Source organism: Bactrocera tryoni, chromosome 2, assembly GCF_016617805.1.
Source record: "Bactrocera tryoni isolate S06 chromosome 2, CSIRO_BtryS06_freeze2, whole genome shotgun sequence".
Classification (NCBI taxonomy): domain Eukaryota; kingdom Metazoa; phylum Arthropoda; class Insecta; order Diptera; family Tephritidae; genus Bactrocera; species Bactrocera tryoni.
This window is the reverse complement of record NC_052500.1, coordinates 45,324,967-45,348,949: the sequence shown is the minus strand read 5'-3', so window position 1 is coordinate 45,348,949 and position 23,983 is coordinate 45,324,967. Positions and strand designations below refer to the sequence as shown.

The 23,983-nt window shown below is 35.7% G+C and overlaps 2 protein-coding genes and 2 pseudogenes across 2 annotated transcripts; 3 read left to right on the top strand and 1 right to left on the bottom strand.

The window, feature by feature from the left end:
• Positions 1-5,883: 5,883 nt before the first annotated feature.
• On the bottom strand, positions 5,884-8,877 carry LOC120768945. The gene is made up of 7 exons (XM_040095733.1): positions 7,976-8,877; positions 7,590-7,914; positions 7,176-7,312; positions 6,967-7,116; positions 6,747-6,904; positions 6,484-6,686; positions 5,884-6,421 (listed from the first exon to the last, which is right to left on the bottom strand). Exons 1-7 carry the CDS (start codon positions 8,765-8,767, stop codon positions 6,084-6,086), a joined length of 2,103 nt encoding a protein of 700 aa, XP_039951667.1. The 5' UTR covers positions 8,768-8,877; the 3' UTR covers positions 5,884-6,083.
• Positions 8,878-9,323: 446 nt separating this feature from the next.
• On the top strand, positions 9,324-10,490 carry LOC120769336 (60S ribosomal protein L13). The gene is made up of 4 exons (XM_040096293.1): positions 9,324-9,384; positions 9,654-9,907; positions 9,972-10,277; positions 10,341-10,490. The coding sequence occupies exons 2-4, from the start codon at positions 9,668-9,670 to the stop codon at positions 10,443-10,445; spliced, it is 651 nt and encodes a 216-aa protein (XP_039952227.1). The 5' UTR covers positions 9,324-9,384; positions 9,654-9,667; the 3' UTR covers positions 10,446-10,490.
• Positions 10,491-14,772: 4,282 nt separating this feature from the next.
• On the top strand, positions 14,773-16,370 carry LOC120768523 (annotated as a pseudogene).
• A 4,000-nt stretch (positions 16,371-20,370) lies between these two features.
• Positions 20,371-21,664, top strand: LOC120768524 (annotated as a pseudogene).
• The last annotated feature ends 2,319 nt before the right edge of the window (positions 21,665-23,983 follow it).

Sequence of the window (23,983 nt, the reverse complement as noted above, 5' to 3'; positions counted from 1 at the left end):
CGATAGAACCTTATATGCGATGTTGAGGAGGCTTACCCCACGGTAGTTGGTGCAGATTGTGGGGTCTCATTTTTTGTGGATTTGGCAAAGAACACTTAAATTCCAATCATCGGGCATGTTTTCGTCCGACCATATTCTAAAAAGTAGCTGATGCATGCTCCTTATCAGTTCTTCGCCGCCGTATATAAATAGCCTCGCTGCTTTGTTTGTCTTCAGGCGGGTAATTGCTGTTTGAACTTCTTTATAGTCGGGCAATGGAACGTCCGTTCCATCGTCACCGATTGAGGAATCGGGTTCACCATCTACTTGTGTTACCATTCAACAACCTGGAAAAGTGTTCCCTCTATAATCCTCTCTCTTTATTTGTCAGCAAATGTGTGTCGCTTCCTTCCTCAACTCTCGGTATCTATCCCGCACGTGTTGTGATCGATTGTAACTTTGTTTTCTCACCAGTGCGGCACGGCACTCCTCATCGTACCAGCTGTTCTTTTGTCTTTTCCGAAAACCAATGGCTTCGTTTCCAGCCGTACGTTAGGAGCTTGAAATGCCGTCGCATAGTTCCCTTATACCGAGTTGCTGATGACTGCTCTCAGAGAGCAGGAGTGCATGTGTGCATTGTGATTGCAACTTCTGAACGTCGAACCTTCCTTGTGTTTGTTGACGTTCGTTTTTTGCTGCACAGAGGCGGGTGTGAATCTTGGCTGCAACAAGATTGTGGTCCGAGTCGATGTTAAGCCTTCGGAGCGTACGCACGTCTAGAACACTGGAGACGTGTCTTCCGTCTATCACAACATGATCGATCTGGTTTTTGGCTTTTCGATCCGGAGACAGCCAGGTAGCTTGATGTATTTTATTGTGCTGGAATCTAGTACCACAGATAACCATATTTCGGGCTCCGGCGAAGTCGATCAACCCATTTGAGGATGTTTCGTCGTGGAGGCTGAATTTACCGACCGTAGTGCCAAGAATACCTTCTGAGGCTGTTGGTAGTTTTTCATTGGTAGAGTTTTTTACGTGGCGGGTCCCAAACCCAGCGCACAACCCTATGTAGGGGATGTTTCGCCCTCTCACTTTAGCTCGCCTTCGAACGGATGTTCTTAGTCTACCCAGAGGATACGTGGCCAAAGACCGGAAGTCGTGATCTGCCTGAGCCATGTGTAAAAGAATCGTTTCTGGCCACTCCCAAGTGAATGGCGATCACAGAACTTTCCTCACTTGCGTGAACTTCTACACAAGACTCCATCCTCCTGCGTGAACTTCTACACATGACCCCATCCTCCATTTAACTTTCACACTTACTATATTTTGTTGAAAGAGTCAAAGGAGCAAAACTAATGCATCAGGGTCTACTTATTGCGCAGCTCTCGGTGTAGTGGTTAGTAGTGGTAACGAAGATTCTGTGTATATTTTTTATGGTGCACGAAATAACCAAAATAAATATTGTTCGTAGTTCTTAAATTCATTGTAAAGGTTGATTTACATATGACATGCTAAATTCATAAGCTGCGTTACTTATTACATTTTTACAGCAGAGACAATCTAAGCAGATCTAAACATAGACTTCGACAATGAAAGAAGCGAAATTTATAAATGTTTGTTTTTCTATATTTGCCGTCGATCCATAAAGAAATGTAGTTGTTACACGAACCGAAGCTGTTATTTACCCGGTAGTATTCATAGAATCTTTACCTTTATATCCGAATTATTCAAGCATTTTCCTATAACATAGGTACATACATATATACATACATATGTATGTTTAGTTAACATGTCACAAAGTCAATATTAGACCTGAACGAGTTTGGTTATTTATAGCTTGAATGGTTTGGGAGAAATACACATTAAATCTTTTAAAGACTTCAAACCACAGATACGTATCACCCAATAACAGTTAGAGGTTTTCGATTAATGTCGTTTTGGGGGCGTCACCCGATTTGCCAAGAAGCAGAGTACAAAACGTACATATAGATTTTAAAGCATTTCGTGTGTTAATAGAGCATTGCCTTTTGGGGGAAAAAGTACTGTTGTACTTGTGCTCTGCACCAGGGAAATCAACCGTTGTAAAGAGATTTACAGATTTACCAAGTGGACGCCCAAAAGAGACAAAAGCTCTGTGCAAAGTGGGTGCCTCGCAAGTTCATAATCTAACAAAAACTACAAATTGCTGATTTTGAGGAGCTTTGGATTTTTGCGTCATCATTTTACGCTGGAGTCCAATCGACAGTCACGCTAGTGGACTGCGCATGATGAACTAGTTCTCAACCGTGAAAGGCGAAAAAGTCGGCTGGCAAGGTTATGACATCAGTCTTTTGGGATGCGTATTTGGTTGCAGTTCTTTTCTACTATTCCCAATATTATTTTTGAGTAAGGGTCAGTTTGAAATTGTACGCATATACTTCGATAATAAACGCGTCCGATCGTTGTTAGATTCAAAGTGCTATAGGGAGAACCGCGGCCTCCGACGCGCTATTTATAATTTTTAAATCTATAATATCTTGGAAAATATTCAATTATGTAAGTAATATATATCTATATTAAATCAACAATGTATTTAAGGTATTTAATTGACTAAGGATTAATGCTGTATTATTTAAAATCGCTTCGAAAATTAGACATTATTTGTCGTAAAAAGTAAATGACAAATAAATGTTATTGTGGGATATCCATAAGAGATAGATCGCGGAGTTTTCTGTACCTTTTCAATGTGTACAGTATTCAGTACATTATTTTGATAAATCTCGTAGGATTCGTACAACATCACATTAGAGACCTCCAAAATAGCAGTATTTCTCCACTATTTAATGGATGTTGTTATACATATAAACCTTCCTGTTCAATCACTCTATCTATTAAAAAACCGCATCAAAATCCGTTGCGTGGCTTTAAGGAACAGAGAAAACGACTTTGTTTTATACTATGTAGTGATATATAGATAGTATCTATATTGAATTCATTTGCTACAAAAAATTTGATAAATGAAGAACCGCTTGATCGATTTTGTGCAAACTTCACATGAACCATCTACTAAATAGTCCTAACAAAGCCTAAAACTTTGGTTTGCACAGGTGAGCCCGTTCTTAAATTTAAAAAATGCCAATTTTTCAGTCTTTATACAAATGTTCAAACTCATTTTATTTGGTATTTATACTTTTTATACCCTAAGGGTGTTCGCAGGGTGGACGTTGAAGGACAAGCACGCTCGGAAATCAGCGCTGAATCTCACACCTATCAATTTTAGATACCGCAGAGTGGATACGAAAATCAGCACTGTATTCCACGTGAACTTTACACACAATTACTACAATTATACTGGTTAATTTTTGCTTTCTAATCTGGTAATTTTATTTGTGCATTTGCATGTGAAAATATAATACATATATGTACTTCCAGTTCTGTGCTAAACATTTTTTTTACCAAAAAAGAGTTTGGAAAGAATCCATTCAATAAAAAGACGGGATGAAATTCGTAAATTTAATAATTTCTATAAAGATTTTAGCAAAAGTGTTTTTAGTATACCCGAATCAAAACATTCGATTACATTCTTGATAAGCTCCCATAGAGCAAGGCGAGAAGCAACTTCACTTATTAATCAAGTCAATCAGAAATCAGCTGAATAATATGCGCATTTCAACTGAAAAAACTGTTTTCTTTTGTTGATTAGATTAACACTTACCAAACGGGGTTAGATCGCCGAAAAAACAGTCCTTGGTCGGATGAAATCCGAGTCAATTCCGGTGCGTAGAATCGGCTGTCGTGGGAATTGCTTGTGTTGATTAACTGTACGCTTAGCTTCGGTCGTCTTCCACTCAGCGCAGCCTGTGACTTAGTATTCGATTACTCGTCTAACCGAATTAAGTGGATAGGGCATTATTTTAATTGACTATTTGGTTAACCACTGATTTTCGCTTTTATCCGGTTATCCGTTCTTTGTCAACTATTCAATTAACAAGCGTTCAAATTCTACATACGTATGTAGATAAGTTCAAAGAAATTCTGTAGTATATACATAGACGCACAATTTGCTATTCACAAATTTAAAACAAGAAAAAATCAAAGGAGAGAAAGATTCCAAGCAATTTTCATTTAATCAAACACTCGCAGCAGAGCAACTATTCAAATAGTCGCAGTAGAACAACTATAGTCTTAACATTGTGACTATTCGAATAGTAATAATCTGTTACTATTCATATGAACGCTTATAAACCGAAAATTCGAAAAAACGGTTTTCAGGTTATTCGAATAATTTTAAGAGCCCTAATAGGCACCCTAACACTGTCTATTCTACATACGAAAAGAATAAAGAACATTATATATTGGGTAGTCGAAAAAGTCTTTTCGTATTTGTAATCAAACTTCAACTTATTTTTTTATATTTATACTAATAAATAAATAAACAAATATGTACCATTTTGGTCGACCAGTTTTTGCCATTTTTCCGCTAGAGACAGTATTCCATCGGTGTAAAACTTTCATCAGTGTAAATCGAAGCTTCGAAATTTCCAGAACGGAAGCGAGCGAACCATTGTTGTGCTACACGAACTGATACAGCATCGCCTCCGTAAACTTCACAAATTTCATTGGTGGCTCGCGTGGCGTTCTTCCCTTTTTTATACAGAAATTTTAAAGTCAAATTTAATTTTTTTTAAGCTCAAAATCTCACCTACTAATCATACCATATAGTGTTGTTTGGTATGATTGGTAGCACCGGAGATATACAACTCCAAAGACATCTATTGACAAATAGACTACCCAATATTAATTTTTTAAATAAAAGATATTTTAAGCCAAAAATCAATATTCCTTATTTGTCGGTTCGAATGCGAATTAACTTGACAAGCAGTGCATTTTTCGTTTTTCTTTAGCTCGACAGCAGTGCCTAAGATTGTTTTGGGAATATCTTTCGCCCCACAACTGTCTTTCAAATAATAATTGCAAAAATTGTATATCAAAATATTTGTTATTCGTAGATACTATTTCCATAAGCATTTATTCATTAATCAGATTTATGTAATACATCATCAATGTACTAAAAATTTTTGATATTTCATACATTTACTATTTGCAAAAGTTACATTATAAATTTTAATTGAGAAGTAAACTTCTTTCAGAAAATGTTTTATGGAAACATATTTAATAAAACCGGAAATCCTTTTGAAAGCTTATACATACAAAACTTATATACATATGGATATATACAATAGGGTGCTTCAAAAAAATTTTTTAATATTTTTTTCAACTCTTACCCCCTCAAATGTTAGTGATTGACAAACAAAAAATCGTCCCTCAAGCCAGGCGCTGTATCTTAACTCTAAGGGGTCGCTATTTTTTTTAGGTTCCCATACATTTAACATAGGAATTTTCGTTTTTTCATTCAAACAAAAATTTCACCAACTAATTTTCGTTTCTCAAAAATAACAATCACATATTCATAAAGTTAGCTTTTCAAACTTTAAAAATTCCCGCGACAAAATTATTATTCTCAGAAACTTTTTTTATTTTTATTGAAAAAATTGCAAATTTCAAATCACTATGTTTAATCGCCTAATTGAGATAATCAAACTTTGTCGCAGAAATTTTTAAAGTTTGAAGAGTGAACTTTCTGAATATGTGATGGTTATTTGTGAGAAACGAAAATTAGTTGGTGAAATTTTTGTTTGAATGAAAAAACGAAAATTCCTGTGTTAAATGTATGGGAACCTAAAAAAAATAGCGACCCCTTAGAGTTAAGATACAGCGCCTGGCTTGAGGGAGGATTTTTTGTTTATTTATCACTAACATTCGAGGGGGTAAGAGTTGAAAAAAAATTAAAAAATTTTTTCTGAAGCACCCAAATATACAAAGATAAAAAATGTACTATTTGCAGAAAACATTGAAAACATGGTGTAATTAGACTTTATATATTCATTTTGTAAATTTTTTTTATTTTTTGAACATATAAGTATATAGTACATTTACATACCTATATACTCTACTCTACTTATATTTAGGACAAATTGCCCATTTACAAACTTATGAACTGCATTTTTTTATTGTGGATTATATGTAATAAGAGATAGTTAACAATTATTCCTTGCTTGTTGAATCTAATCAAATTTGTTGTCGTTATTATTATGAAGGAAAAGTATGGCATCGATTAAAGTGCCAGTAAGCATAAACCTTTTATGCTGTTCATAAATTTGCTGTTTTACAGGCTTCTTAAAATTCATGTTCACAACACACGGCATGCACTGGTATATGGGTGCCAAACGTTTTAAGCTTCCATACACATGTCCTAATTTATTCCACCATGAAAACGGCGATTCATCTAAATTTACGTAAACTTCTGTTCTGTAACGCTTCAGATCGTTTTCTATGTTGCAATCTTCTTGCGGCACAGATATCGGAGCAGGTTCGTCTTGAATATCGAAAAATATCTCCAAATCTAAAAAAAAAAAATGAATAAAAATGTAAATATATGAGCCATCAGAATTCACTAAATTATACTTGATTTTCTAGAAGTAGAAGTTGCTGGTTTATGTTCTATTGTATCTTTAGTCATTGCTATGGTGCCAACATCTTGTTGATGCATTTGATTATATTTACTGGTTAAGATCTGAATACATTTCCCTAGATTTTTAACAGTCGTTAATCGATGAAAACGTGGATCAAGCAAAGCCGCAATAGTCAAATGGTGATCAGCAATTACTCTAAAAAATACATATCGTTACCCAAGATGTATATTCCTCTTCCGAAGTTAATATTCTTACACATTTTGAAGCTCACTACTAATTGTTGTTTTTATGTTTGCCACCAATTCGTCATCAGTATCGCCCAAAGCCAATTTCTTATTTACTATTTTTGATGTGATGGGTGACAACATACTACTGTGAGGAATTTCCTCACCTTTTAGTGTATCCAAAGTTATCTGTAAAAAAAATCAGATTTAATTTGTGTGCTTAAAAGACAAAGGTTTTTTATTTCTTATACGGCCAATATATTTAACGTATCCACAATGACTTTTGACGATGCAACCAATATGTCTACGTCTTCAGGCCATGATACAGTCTCAGAAAAAAACTTCAAAAGTTCATAAAATGTCCAAGGGAATTCATCATTTATTGTAGGAATGTCTACATCCTATTAAAATAGTTAAGAAGTTATAAGTAATAATTTTTTTTTGTGTTTTATAAATATACCTTTGAGCTAATCTCTGATCCATAGCGCATTATCATTTCTTTAACTTGATCAATTATTGAAATAACATCGGGCAAAGAAAATACCAATTTTAAACACTTGTCCACAGTTACATCGTAGGATAATATAATGGGAATATCTGTATGAATTGAAGAAAGTTTTTTGTAAAATTATGTAGATGTGTTAAGTAATCCATTATACCACCATTTATAGTTGTAGATTTTCATAGTTTGTTGAAATTAAAATATAGGGAACTAATAATTCTTAATACTTTTAACATTTTAGGATTAAGTATTTATATTGACTCGAAAATAGCGATAACATTCTTAATTTGTGAGAAAAGAACTTAAAACTAAGATTCAGTTTTCAATAAACAAAGAGAAAATATACTTCTGTTTCAAAATATATATACATACTTTTGCTTTTCAAAAAGTGTTTAAGATAGTCATCATATTCATAGCTCACAATAGCTGCTGCACAATTTTCCAAATTGAATTCTTCAAATATTTCATCTATAGACGTGAACTTGTTATATTCCACTGTAAAATATAATTGGTTTAATAGATTGTATTCTGGTGCATCTGTGGTATAGTTGAAATATATGGACATGAAGTGTTTGTTTTCAACATTCTTCCAAATTTCAAAGCCCAATGAATATGGCTTAATTTGTGAGTGCATTTTAATTTGATTTGAAAGTGTTGTTAGTTTGTCGCTATGCAATTCTCGAATAAGCTCTTCAATCTAAAAATAAACAAGTTCAATTTATATATTTAACAAAGTTTGTAATTAATTTTTTTAAAACCTTTTTATCAGATGGTAATTCCACGTTGCCGCAGAGTGTGCGTATAAATATAGACATACCCTGGTCATATAATGTATCCACATTGCGAACATCGTTAATGACCATATTTACCAATGCATCTTGTAATTGATATTGATTAACCATCTCTCCCATTTCCGACCGATAGTTAGGCCCGGAGGTATACTTTGCATTCATAGTTATTACTTCCATGGTATTATGTTCAGTTATGTTACTCTTTGGTTTTAACCCATTACCTGAACCTGAAACTTCAACTTTGACAAAATGATCGTTATCAATAACGTCATCGTCTTCGTATGTCATAGGGACCATTGTCTCATAGAGCATTGATGGTTCTTCTCCTTGTAAGCTTCCTGTGTTTGAAGTGTCCTGAATGGTGTCCCTACATTCCATTTTAACTTTCTGTCGAAGAGGATCACGTTTTACGGCCATTCGACCGGGACCTGTACCACCGTTGCCAGCTTTTGTGAGTGGACGACGTGGTGGAATTCGTATACCATTTTCAATACAAATTTTTTGAAAAATATCCTTATGACGGTGTTGTAAATGTGCGCGCAAATTCGTTGTATTGCCATGATTCGTTAAAACTTTGTGGCATAATGTGCAAACAACGTTTTGTTTTGTGATGATGCGATCATGTTCATTAGTAGGAAATCCAAAATGCTGCCAATAGACACTCTTCATCTTGGGGCTGTGAAGTTTTACAAACTTAAGATCTGATAGCTCTTGCGAGACAACAGTCATTCTCCCAGATTTTTGCAGCGGATCACTCATATTAATGTATAATCAATTACAATAATTTCTTTTGAATAACAGAGCAAAACTTATCTTTAGCAAAACAGAAAATTATTATATTACCAACGATATTAATATCGACAATTAAATCGACGCTGTGACACAGGGTTGCTGAAATCAATATTATTACGTGTATCCACTGTCATTTAATGCTGTATATATGACATTTTCAATTATGTTTGATCTATTTCGTATGTCGTTATAATATCCATAATTAGAAATTTATTTATTTTGTTCTTAAAAACATCTAAAGAAGTAGTTTCGAAATTAGATACTTACCTGTGTAATCAAAATCTAAAGCCAGAATACATAACAACACAGTGTTACAAATGGTAAATTTTGTATAAAATCGTAAACATCAAGCAGTTCTAATGTTTAATCTCATGTCAACACTGATTAACAAATATTTTATATATTTATATATATAAAAATATATAAAGAGAAGGGTGTTAGTTTTCTTAATTCCAAAGCAACTCTGTTGAAAGGTATTGGAAATGTTCAGAAGGTTTTAAATTCGAATTCATTTGAAATTCGAAGTAACCATGAAGTGAAGTTGGTTGCACTTCTCCTTTTTAATTCGTTGTTGGGTAGGAAAGGTTCGTAAAAAAGTAAAATTTAATTTTTTGTTAAAATATTCCTCCACTTTCTAATAAAAATGAAAAGAAATATAATGTATGTGTGATTTCATCATTGGTCATGAAAAACAATGTGGTTAACGTCGTCTATATGTCAATTTACAGTGAAAATAACCATGGCCCTATGGGCCACGTGGTGAACTGTTGTCTGTCTAACCAAGAAATATTGGTTTATATTCTATCTTATTGAATGACGCTATGTGGTATTTTTTTTGTTTTTTTTCTATTAGACTAAACAGCAAAAATGGGTAAGGGAAATAATATGATTCCAAATGCTCACTTTCACAAGTGGTGGCAACGCAATGTGAAGACCTGGTTTAATCAGCCAGCACGAAAATACCGCAGACGCCAAAATCGTATCAAGAAGGCTAAGGCTGTTTTTCCACGTCCAGCGCAAGCTTTACGGCCAGTAGTACGTTGTCCAACCATCCGTTATCACACGAAATTGCGTGCAGGACGTGGTTTTACACTAGAAGAATTGAAGGTATTGCAAATTAATATAAAATTTGATGTATATATAAGTGGAATTGATTTCTTATTTATTTTAGGGTGCTGGTCTCACCTACGGATTTGCCAGAACTATTGGTATTGCCGTTGATAAGAGACGCAAGAACAAATCGCTTGAATCTCGTCAACGTAATGTTCAGCGTCTGAAGGAATACAAGAGCAAATTGATTCTATTCCCCATCAACGAGAAAAAGATCCGCAAGGGCGAGTCTACTGTTGAGGAATGCAAATTGGCCACACAAATTAAGGGACCAGTTATGCCAATCAAGAAAGAACAACCAGTCATTGAATACCGCGAAATCGCCAAGGATGAACAGAAATTCAAAGCGTTTGCCACTTTGCGCAAGGTAATACAAATTAATCATTTTATGTTTAAATTCAAATTCTAAAGTATGTAATGTTTTTTGTAGGCTCGTTCTGACGCTCGTTTGGTTGGTATTCGTGCAAAGCGTGCCAAGGAGAATGCTGATAACGTCGACGACGCTGGTAAAGATGTAAAGAAATCCAAAAAGTAAATTTGTTTTGCAAATTGAAATAAAATAATAATTTTTACATAATTATCAGAATTTTTTAATTTTTAATTTACTAAAATTATATAGAAGTTAACAACTCAAAACAAAGAAAATAGACAGAATTTAGAATTTGTAAGTTCTCATGACTACAAATGGTTCATTCCATCCAAAATTTACATAATTTTTTTCGTGCAAAAGATTTTTTATATTTTAAGCAAAAATTCTATTACTTCTCCATAATTTAAAAAATTTGGTGGTTTGAATTTTAAAAATTTTAACATTCGAAAAAAGTATCTTAACATTTGCGTATACGACAAAAAGTATTTCCAGTTTTTTAATGAGGCAAGGTAAGTGTGCCAGTGACCGGGCACTTCATCTAGGAACACCCTAAGTCCACCATTCAAGATCGCCTCAACGGAAAAGTGTTGTGAGTTGTGTTGTGGGTCTCATTCATATGCCAATCACATTGCAAAGGAAAAAGGAGGCATCATTGATTATGGGTATTAAAATTGTGTTCCGAGCTGCTTACTTTCCTGAATTATGAGACTAGCTTTTTTTATGTACAAAAACGGAGAAAGTTATAGCCCCGAAAGGTTACAAAACGTCTACCAAATACCAGTATTAATTGCCATATCCGCCGATGGCATTATACTTTCCCGATTTTTATATTCTCTTAGAGTAGATAAGTACATGAATATTGCAGTGCGACCTAAGGTCTATTGCTGCCCCCTTAAAGTGACCACTGACAGGCGAAATAGTCCCTGGTGGTCAAGGAAACTATCAGACCTCCGGAAAAAAGTACGCAGCCTATTCAACAAAGCGAAACGTTCGGGGGTCTGGGAGGAATATAGGAGCTATCTCACTTTATACAATAAGGAGATCAGGTCTGCAAAGCAGGCTAGCTTCAGGAGAAGCTCTGTCTCAACGCCAGAGGCGGCCTGGCTGCATAAAGCTCTGGCCAGAGGCACAAACGACGCAGTAGTAGTAATCAAAAGAGGAGATGGGACATTCACGACCAGCGCAGAGGACAGAGCGACGGAGCTTCTGCAGGCGCACTTCCCGGAGACGGTTCGGGAAGACCAGTGTCTACCTGTGATCGAACACAGGCCATCCCGCGAGGATTGGAGTATCGCCAAACAGCTTTTTACGGCGGACTCGATCCGGTGGGCAATGGCCTCGTTCGAGAGATTCAAGTCTCCGGGAGTGGATGGTATTTTTCCAGCGCTGTTACAACAGGGGGAGCAGCATTTACTGCCTCACCTGATTCGGCTGCTGAGAGAAAGCCTCGCAATGGCGTACATCCCTGAAGTATGGAGGACATCGAAGGTGATCTTCATACCCAAGGTGGGTAGGAAAGACTACTCATTGCCGAAATCCTTCAGGCCAATCAGTCTAACGTCTTTCCTACTAAAAACCATGGAGAAGATCGTGGACCATGAAATAAGGTCGACAGTGCTGAAGAGAGCACCCCTGCATGCGGCTCAGCATGCCTACAGAGCGGGTAGATCCACCAACACTGCTCAGTACCAGATAACTTCTGAAATAGAGAGTTCACTGGAGCATGGAGAGGTGATGCTTTGCGCGTTCTTGGATATCGAAGGTGCCTTTGACAACACGTCTCATAAAAGTGTAGCCAAGGCACTGGAGAAAAGGAATGTGGCAGCACCGGTGCGCAAATGGATTGAAGCTGTATTGCGTACCAGAGTTGCTGAGACCACAGTAGGTGATAAGAGGATTCGTCTTGGCACAACAAGAGGCTGCCCACAGGGAGGTGTGTTATCACGTCTAGTCGTAGACGACCTGTTAGTACTGCTAACGAACAATGGGATCCGCTGCCAAGGGTATGCGGACGACATTGTAATTATAGCAAGAGGCAAATACGAAGACACTCTCTGTGACCTAATACAAAGAGGTCTAAATCTGGCAAAGATGTGGTGTAAAGAGGTTGAATTAAACAGCAATCCCTCCAAGACGACCGTAGTCCCGTTTACGAGACGCAGGTCCTTACCCGGTCTCAGGAATCTCACACTTGGGGGCAGAGAGATAGGAATGACCAGCAGTGTCAAATACCTAGGTTTGATGCTAGACTCTACTTTGCGGTGGAAGCAGCATGTGAACCTGACCCTGGTCAAGGCAACAAAAGCTTTAATGGTGTGCAACCGGCTGGCGGGCAAGTCCTGGGGCTGTAAGCCAAGGATCCTCAGGTGGTTGTACACCATGATAGTGCGACCAATAATCACATACGGGGCGGTTGCCTGGGCCTCAATAGCGTCGCAGACTTCGGTTAAGACCAAGCTATCGAAGCTGCAGCGGCTAGCCTGTGTCTGCATGACGGGCGCAATGCGCACCTGTCCAACGGCAGCACTGGAGGTTCCGACGGAGCTTACTCCGCTTCATTTGGTTATTGGTCAGGTAGCCAAGCACACAATTCTGCAAATAACGGCAGAGGGGTGGGGCAAAGGTAAGATAATCTCGTCCCAGAGGATGGAAAAGATAAGTGGCGATGTACCATCAGCCCTCCTCCCGGGGGACGGCACTACCAAAACAGTTAACTTCAAGAAGAAGTTTAAGGTCACCCTTGGCAGCAAAGAGGAGTGGAATGATTTCAATCTCGAACTGATGCTGAAGAATAGTACGCTAAGGTGGTACACCGACGGCTCGAAAATGTCGGAGGGAATCGGTGCGGGGATCGCGGGCCCACGCACTAGGCTCTCGATACCCATGGGAGAGTTCCCAAGCATTTTCCAGGCAGAAGTTTTTGCCATAAGTCGGTGTATAGAAATAAACCTCCATCGCAACTATCGCAATGAGAGAATAGCCATTCTCAGCGATAGTCAAGCGGCGCTAAAAGGGATCTCTTCTTACGAAATCAAATCGCTACTAGTGCAGGAGTGCAGGGAAAGGCTAAACAGCCTTGCAGAACGTAACCAGGTACACCTAATCTGGGTGCCTGGTCACAGAGGTATAGCCGGTAATGAACTGGCGGATGAGCTAGCCCGCTCCGCAGCCTCCACCAAGATGGTGGGACCAGAACCCTTCATTGGGGTAGGTCCACATACCATAAAGGAGCTACTTCGCAAGGAAGAAGGAGTGGGCAGAGAGGAGCATTGGCGGCAAACGCGTGGTATGAGACATGCAAAGCTGATGATGGGAGGATACAATCTGAGCAGGTTCAAGGTTATAATAAACCTCCCTAGGAACAAACTCAGGCTACTGGTCGCATGGTATACCGGCCACTGCAAGTTGAATAGGCACATGTACAACATGGGCCTGTCCTCTTGCGTTAACAGCCGGTTCTGCGACTTGGAGCCTGAAACCCCGGAGCACCTGCTGATTGACTGCACAGCAGTCTGTAGACGCAGGACTAAGGCCCTAGGATCAATGATTCCGGATAGGGATCGCATAGCCTCACTAGCGCCCGGAAGTCTATTGAACTTCATCAATGCGCTGGGGCTAGGTGAACCTATGTAAGTTAGGAGAGGGCACAATAGACCAAAGGTCGCGGTGCATTCCTCATATATTAATCAATCAATTAATCAAGGTCTATTGTGCCCTCTCAAAGCCACAACGTCTCAACTAGCCCCAGTAAATTGATAAATTCCAATATACTGCTAGGAGCAGACTGCTGTGCAGTCAATTAGAAGGTGTTATGCTTTTTCAGATTCCAAATCGCAGAGCCGGCAATTCTAACAAGAAGATGTTAAATAAATGATTCTTGAGCTTACAATGGCCAGTTTAGAAAACAACAACTAGCCAGAGTTTTCCTTTGGGAAGTTGATTCATATTTAAACCTTATAAGGTTGTAACCACCCATTAGCAACTTGGCATGGCACATACCTAGGAGTTCTTGCCAAAGCTTCTCGCTGCCCACTGCTTCATCTTATAGTAACTAGCATGCCAGATAGCAGGTTTCCAGACCGTACTGAAAGTGGGTGGATGAAAAGTGAAACGATCTACATATGCAATTTTTGCTTCCAATAGTTTTTATTATAAGCCGTAAGCCCTGGCAGCTAGTGCTTCTTACTTTGTAGGATAATGATTGTATTATTATTTTTCATTTAATAAATAAAATAAATAGTTTTTTTAGATAATATTATATAGTAAACATAAAATATACATAAAAATTAAGCTTTAAATTTACAATCATTAATGTAAGATATTTTACTGAAAATTGTAATTACTGTTTTACAAGTGAATTTTTTTTTATTTATAGAATAAATTTTTCAAATTAAGTGTGTTTTTAATATCAAAATACTTGTGCTACATAAAAATATTATAATATCTTTATACATATATAAAAACTAGGTGTCACGTTGTTTATCCCACGGTAGAGGAGGAGTAAGGTCACCATCAGCTGATGTTATGTAAACAAAGGCACAGCTGAGAGGTGCCACTATAGAAACGTCAAGTGTAGTCCGGGGTTGAGTTTCTATTGGAATCCAAGATGGCCGACTTTTAACCGGAAAATGGTTGCATTGTGTTATTTTCTTAAAATTTATGGAAAAGTTGTCCCAAAAATATTGGTTATATATAAAAGTATAACATATTTTCAAAAGAAAATCGTTTTATTTTAATATATATTCTTAATGATGAGAACAATATGAACTAATACATGAAAAATTAAGTTTTTTATATATGCCTCTTTTTAACTGTGGTAAGTTAATAAATGTTCACCACAAAAAAATGTTACAAACAAATAAGCAACCATGCCGAATAGTGGGGCCCAGATTATACTCATTAACAGCCATCGTAACGAAAGTTTTTGCAAGGCAATTTGTTTGAGTTTATTTCATGGTTAAATGCTTTACGATGGGTTATTTAGTTATTTGAATCTGGAAGTGTGCAAATTTCCCTTGAGACGATAAATAACAGATCGGGGTAGGATTTTCTTCCAATAAAAGTACGGAATAACTAAACATGGCCTCGTTAATACTGCTGCGTAATGGGGCAGGTGCTGTTCCAATTTTATGATTTAAGAGATGTAAAAGCGATACACGATGCTGTGAAGTACTCAAATGTATTTATGAACTTAGTTGGTCGTGAATTCGAGACAAAATTTTAAATTCAATGACGTGCTTGTGGAAGGTGCACGTCGCATTGCTAAGTAAGCTAAAATTAAACTTTATTTCAAAAGATTTAACATGTAATTTTTATTTTTTTTTTATAGAATCAGCAAAGAAGCTGGTGTAGAACGTTTGATTATTTGTCTGCTTTAAACGCTAGTCCCAAACCAATGAGCTTTGTGTTTGAGGGTGGAAGTAACATTTTGAAGAGCAAATACTCCGGTGAGCACATTCGGATGTTGTACAAGCTATTGTCAATTGCGCTTAGGATCCCGATACTGCTGGTCAGGTTTATCAAGCTATTGGGTAGGTTTTGAGCAAAATTGAATTTACATACTTTCTAATATGCTAGACACCCACCTTGCAGACCAAAGTGTTACCAGTTGAGCGAATTAATTGACTGGTTTCATCGTGTTATGCGCAAAATGAAAAATGGTGGGGATACCGTTGTTAAGACATGCGTTGCGATCCTACCTTCTTATTGAAAGCCAAGTTCACTGAGCTTATCTGTCCTGGACAACCTATTGGTGAGCTACATACGGAACGTATCGATCGCGAATGTATTACCGATGTCGTTCCCTCCGACATACCGTGGTTGAAAAATTTTGGTGTACAATTGACCTCCATGGAAGAGCAAGTACCATGGGAATTGTGACCATATCGTGCTGCGCAATATTATGATGCCGAATTGGGAGAGTGGGGGGAACCAGCTCCACCAAAACCGATAGAACATCGGGAAGAACTACGCAAATAATAAATAACACTCATCAAATGAAAGTTGGCAGCGTTGGTGACCAAGCAGCGATTTGAAAAGAAACATTTGCATCCACGCGAATTACAATTCGTCTTTACATCTAGTGAATTATGGCCGATTAATGAATGGAATGGATGAAACAAGTTATTATCGATTTGAATAATTTCAAATGGAATATATTTCGAACAATCATTTATTTTTTTAAATACTATGCCAGTATTGCTACTGAACATGGCAAAATAGTGTTGCGTAAGCTAATTTAAACTACTTTTTACTACTATATACATAGATATTGCAAATTCAAAAAATAATTTCTTTAAGAATCCTTTTTATTTAAAAACTTAGCTTAGAACTAAAAAATAATGTGGTAAATCTGTTAGGATAATTAAACACTCCATTTGGGAACGAGTAGGATTCTTGATCGCCGGCATATAGCTAAATTCCGACATATAAAACGTGTATGTAGTTTGTGATAACAAAAATTTATACTTAAAATTCAGAAAACATGGCTATTATAATTATCTCTTGATTCATCTTACAGTAAAAAATTATGTTTTACTTTTCAGACGAATTATTATGATATGTAATACCAAATTTTTACACAATAGTTATCTCTTTTGGTACACTCATTATCAAAAATAATTTTCAATTTGTCCATGAATAAATTAACTACAACGGTTAAAAATATATAGCATATTTATTTATATCAAGAAGATATAATTAAATCTTTTGATAACAGCATTAAACTTCATTCTATAACCAAATTTGAAAAAAGTATTTATACATGTACATATTAGTACTATAAATTTATAATTGTATATTATAGCATTTTCGCTTTCTGCAACCCGTTTTGACCTCTCGCCACCCTTATTCACCAGAGGTGGCCATGATGTTTTATTGTGAACGTACACTTGAGGCGTAGGTTAAGGACTGTGAATGGCTCTTTTTTCTATGGTGAATGGGACTTTCCCTACTCCTCTATACCATGCATTGAAGCATGAGTTTGCATCACTTCGGGTATTTTCTGCTGAACGAACGTTCATAAACAAATCCAGTATAAGCTGATCGCTAGTGATACAAAGTTGTTCTCTATCGCTGATTTGAAGACAAACAGTTCGCTTCGTGTACTGAACTGACAAAATCAGACAGAGTAACGTATCAGTACTTAAGTATAAACAAAAATTTATTACTCGTTGCAGTTCTCTGGTATGTATGGTTTGGAGTAGTAATCGTAAAATTATTTCAATGTATTGCAGTTTCGGAAGTCGTGACTTGGAGGTTAGTAGACAACAACCAGAACTAAGCATTTTGTAATACTTTTGTATTGTATGTATATATGTACCTACATGAAAAGTCCCCCTTTTACGAGTTGCAACTCTACCACTTAAGTTAAGTTAATTCAAGTTAAAGCAATCCAACTTGAAATCAACAAAACTCTTTCTAAATATTAAGAACTATGTATAACTAAAATTTCATTCGCAGCATTTTTTGGTATTATTATCAACCTAAAAAAGTCAAGATTTAGCAGATAATCAGCTGAAAATTTTTAAATATAAAATTACAATAATTCAACTCAGACTTTTCTAACGAAATCTCGAATATATATTTAAGTGTACATTAGTTTCGATTCACATATGTACGTAACGTGTAATTACGGTGGGTCCAAAAAACGAATTTTTGGCTTGGCACTCTGAAAAATAGGTTCTTAGACATCTTGTAGAAAGTCTCTCAAAGTATGAGCTATTGTTGTACCGCGAAAGTCTCCCACCCTACAGTTTTCTATTTTTTTCATATTTTTAGATAGAAATATTCAAGTCTCGCTTCCAACTTCTTGAAAAGACATTTCGTTTTATAGTCTTTTAGGAAATTTAATGTTCTATAATTAATCTATAATTATTAAATGAGTTTTTAAATACTATGAAACATAGTAATTGTGCGCAGTGATCTAAAACTCAAATCCTTGAACTATGTCCACTGTCGGCCTTTTATCCCCGAGCTCATCGTTTCCGTTTAAATATTGCACTGCTCTGTGCACTGCTTCGAAAATATTTATGTAAACCTCTAATTATAATAGACCTTTTTATCAACACTGCAGTTATACAGCTATTTTTTTATGTTAGATGTCAGATGTTGAGTCCTTTGCCCACAATCTAGCAGCCGCAATGCCTTGACGACGAAAATGTTAATGCCATTTTATATTGTGATATTAAAAATATTTTACGGCTTGTTCAGGAGCATGCATGTATACGAAAATTAGTGTTCTTTATGTATATATATATATATCAGTGGCGAACGCAGGGAAAAAATTTGGGGGGGTTTTATGTAAAAAGACAATGTTTCATTATTTTATTCACAAATTGAAGTCTAATCTTCTTTTATTTTGGGCCATAACATTTAAAATCTCTTCCTCCGTCACGTCTATATCTCTATGGATATTCAAGAGAGCCATTCCGTTCAGGCGTGCTTCTCCAGTTTTATTTCTTAAATGTGTTTTAAGCCTGCGAAGTGAGGAAAACGAGCGTTCACTTGAAGCGACAGATATAGGGATTGTTGCTCCAATCTTTAAAAAAACGATGCACTAAAAAGTTTTGGATCTCTTTGTTTGATTTAACCAGTTCCTGAAAATATATTCAAAATTTTAGTTAGAAAATATAATCTGAAGAAAAGATTTTTAACCTTTTCCACATTTTAAATTCAGCAAATGAAAAACAAATAATAAGTAAAGTTGTGTATCTAATTCAGACCAGTTTTTTCCGGTTGTTTTTATTAAAAATATAGACATTTTAGTTAAGACACTCAAGTATTTTTTTGCAAATAGTATAATTTTTTTAAATTTAAATTTATTTCACAACAGTTTGCTCATGGAACGAAAACTGAAAGTCATAATAAATGAGTTTTTATTTTTCCAGTATTATGATTAACAATAAACTGTAAAAAAAATAATAGAAACCTTATTGGTGACTTTTCAGTTCAGAACCAATTTTCAAAAGAAGTCCATTTTCGACTCACAATTCCCCTTAATTCTAAAAAAATCCAGTTCAGCAGCCACAGAGTTATAAGGCAAGCTCATTACTTTGAAGCAAATTAAAACAAATGTCTCTATCCAGTTTATATTTTTCTGGGTTTTTTAATTGGCCTACATTCCCACAACTTTTTAATACTATCCAGATACAATAGGTTTGTTTTTAGTTTAACATTTTCATAGTTTCAAAAAATTAAATTCTATCAGCAGAAAAGTATCAAAATAGGCCGTTTGTGAACAAAAAAAGTATCAAATCGCAAAATTTAGAGAAAAAAGTGTCAAAAAAGATACAATTGTATCAAAACGGCAACGCTGTTAGTGACTAATGTATTCATTTATTTTACATATTCATACATCGTCGGCAGAAAGATTGCTTTATTTTATTAAAAATATTTGAAGAATATATCTATTTTTGTTTAAATTATTACAAATTGATTTGTTTAGTATTGTATAAATTATATGGGTGAAAATAGGCCTCCTAATATCCAAAAAAAATATCGATAACGTGCCTATACTGCAACCACTTTATCATTTTTAAGTCCTTTTATTTGAATCTCTGTGCCGAAAAATCAACTATTTCGATCAGGTGATCTCAGCTGTTGACGACCATATGATTCTTTTGTTACTTGTATATTTCTACAATGATACAAACCGAACGTTATCAATCATTTCAATCATTGAAGCACGGTAGAGGAGGAGTAAGGTCACCATCAGCTGATGTTATGTAAACAAAGGCACAGCTGAGAGGTGCCACTATAGAAACGTCAAGTGTAGTCCGGGGTTGAGTTTCTATTGGAATCCAAGATGGCCGACTTTTAACCGGAAAATGGTTGCATTGTGTTATTTTCTTAAAATTTATGGAAAAGTTGTCCCAAAAATATTGGTTATATATAAAAGTATAACATATTTTCAAAAGAAAATCGTTTTATTTTAATATATATTCTTAAAGATGAGAACAATATGAGCTAATACATGAAAAATTAAGTTTTTTATATATGCCTCTTTTTAACTGTGGTAAGTTAATAAATGTTCACCACAAAAAAATGTTACGAACAAATAAGCAACCATGCCGAATAGTGGGGTCCAGATTATACTCATTAACAGCCATCGTAACGAAAGTTTTTGCAAGGCAATTTGTTTGAGTTTATTTCATGGTTAAATGCTTTACGATGGGTTATTTAGTTATTTGAATCTGGAAGTGTGCAAATTTCCCTTGAGACGATAAATAACAGATCGGGGTAGGATTTTCTTCCAATAAAAGTACGGAATAACTAAACATGGCCTCGTTAATACTGCTGCGTAATGGGGCAGGTGCTGTTCCAATTTTATGATTTAAGAGATGTAAAAGCGATACACGATGCTGTGAAGTACTCAAATGTATTTATGAACTTAGTTGGTCGTGAATTCGAGACAAAATTTTAAATTCAATGACGTGCTTGTGGAAGGTGCACGTCGCATTGCTAAGTAAGCTAAAATTAAACTTTATTTCAAAAGATTTAACATGTAATTTTTATTTTTTTTTTTATAGAATCAGCAAAGAAGCTGGTGTAGAACGTTTGATTATTTGTCTGCTTTAAACGCTAGTCCCAAACCAATGAGCTTTGTGTTTGAGGGTGGAAGTAACATTTTGAAGAGCAAATACTCCGGTGAGCACATTCGGATGTTGTACAAGCTATTGTCAATTGCGCTAAGGATACCGATACTGCTGGTCAGGTTTATCAAGCTATTAGGTAGGTTTTAAGCAAAATTGAATTTACATACTTTCTAATATGCTAGACACCCACCTTGCAGACCAAAGTGTTACCAGTTGAGCGAATTAATTGACTGGTTCGTGTTATGCGCAAAAATGAAAAATGGTGGGGATACCGTTGTTAAGACATGCGTTGCGATCCTACCTTCTTATTGAAAGCCAAGTTCACTGAGCTTATCTGTCCTGGACAACCTATTGGTGAGCTACATACGGAACGTATCGATCGCGAATGTATTACCGATGTCGTTCCCTCCGACATACCGTGGTTGAAAAATTTTGGTGTACAATTGACCTCCATGGAAGAGCAAGTACCATGGGAATTGTGACCATATCGTGCTGCGCAATATTATGATGCCGAATTGGGAGAGTGGGGGGAACCAGCTCCACCAAAACCGATAGAACATCGGGAAGAACTACGCAAATAATAAATAACACTCATCAAATGAAAGTTGGCAGCGTTGGTGACCAAGCAGCGATTTGAAAAGAAACATTTGCATCCACGCGAATTACAATTCGTCTTTACATCTAGTGAATTATGGTCGATTATGAATGGTGTGGAAGTTGATATTTAAACTTAAAAAAACAAATAAATGTAATTTGGCAATAATGAACCGCTATTAAAAATTAAGGAATTTGAGTTGTATTTTTAATTGGGCCAAACAAGTTATTATCGATTTGAATAATTTCAAACGGAATATATTTCGAACAATCATTTCTTTTTTTAAATACTATGCCAGTATTGCTACTGAACATGGCAAAATAGTGTTGCGTAAGCTAATTTAAACTACTTTTTACTACTATATACATAGATATTGCAAATTCAAAAAATAATTTCTTTAAGAATCCTTTTTATTTAAAAACTTAGCTTAGAACTAAAAAATAATGTGGTAAATCTGTTAGAATAATTAAACACTCCATTTGGAAACGAGTAGGATTCTTGATCGCCGGCATATAGCTAAATTCCGACATATAAAACGTGTATGTAGTTTGTGATAACAAAAATTTATACTTAAAATTCAGAAAACATGGCTATTATAATTATCTCTTGATTCATCTTACAGTAAAAAATTATGTTTTACTCTTCAAACGAATTATTATGATATGTAATACCAAATTTTTACACAATAGTTATCTCTTTTGGTACACTCATTATCAAAAATAATTTTCAATTTGTCCATGAATAATATAACTACAACGGTTAAAAATATATAGCATATTTATTTATATCAAGAAGATATAATTAAATCTTTTGATAACAGCATTAAACTTCATTCTATAACCAAATTTGAAAAAAGTATTTATACATGTACATATTAGTACTATAAATTTATAATTGTATATTATAGCATTTTCGCTTTCTGCAACCCGTTTTGACCTCTCGCCACCCTTATTCACCAGAGGTGGCCATGATGTTTTATTGTGAACGTACACTTGAGGAAAGATATTTTATGAAACGTTTTGTAATTTGAAGCATCATAGTTTTATTTTCAATGGAAAATAATTAAAAACATTTAATGATTGAGAGCTAACAAGCTTAAATCCTTTTATTGGGTATTGAAAGGACAAAAGTCAGTTGTTCTAATATTCTTTAAAAAGATTTAAATAGTTTCTCCATATAATAAATAACCACTATTTAGTAATTTTTATACGTACTAAATGTTGGGTGTTGGGTTAATAAATGCCCAAAAATTGTTATTTTGTACGATCTGGCCATAATGAAAAATGTTATAAAAAACGCTTATTTTGAGGCGCTCTACACTGGAATAAGTTGGGCATCCCATTATTCCTGATGAAGAGTGTACCAAGAAAACAAAAAAAAAAAATTTGGGCTAGTAGTGACGTCCTCTCTTTTCGAACGACAAAACATATTTAACAACCTGGTAGGTACAAATATATTTCTCGACTAGCTCGGAGTATTTGCTAGCTCACATTTGTTCTGGCAAGCTAGATAATAAAATAATATACAAATTAATACATGTATAATTAAATGCAAAACATAACCTATAAGTAAAGAAGCAATAAGAAACATTTTAAACTCTTGCAGTGCAACCGAACATTAAATACTCTTGCAACTTGCAAGATCAAAATCAAGTATTTCCCTGGTTGTAAAACCAATCATTTAGAGCCTGATGGTCGAAAATCTTGATATTAGTTATAAAGGTCAGCCTAGAAATCCATCGCAGGATAACTCTTGGCAACAGGTGCTACTTCGGACTGAGTAGGCAATTGAGAAGCAAAGTCCTTTCTCGACGAACAAAAACCAAACTCTATAAGTCACTCATAATTCCCGTCCTGCTATATGGTGCAGAGGCCTGGACGATGACAACAACTGATGAGTCGACGTCGCGAGTTTCCGAGAGAAAAATTTTGCAAAAGATTTATGGTCCTTTGCGCGTTGGCCACGGCGAATACCGCATTCGATGGACCGATGAGCTGTACGAGATATACGACGACATTGACATAGTTCAGCGAATTAAAAGACAGCGTCTACGCTGGCTAGGTCATGTTATCCGGATGGACGAAAACACTCCAGCTCTGAAAGTATTCGACGCAGTACCCGCCGGGGGAAGCAGAGGAAGGACATCCACTTCGTTGGAAGGACCAAGTGGAGAAGAACCTGGCTTCGCTTGGAATATCCAATTGGCGCCACGTAGCGAAAAGAAGAAACGACTGGCGCGCTGTTGTTAACTTGGCTATAATCGCGTAATTGGCCAATAAAGAAGAAAAAGAAGTTATAAAGGAGATGGGCCAAGTTTTCGCTCAAATTTATCTATTTTAGACACAAAAATACACTGTTACGAATAAAACACGCTCTTTTATTTTCATTACGATAACTCACATATAGCGTATCTTTGTGAATAAACTACATATCGGGTGATTTTTTAAGAGCTTGATAAATTTTTTTTAAAAAAAAACGCATAAAATTTGCAAAATCTCATCGGTTCTTTATTT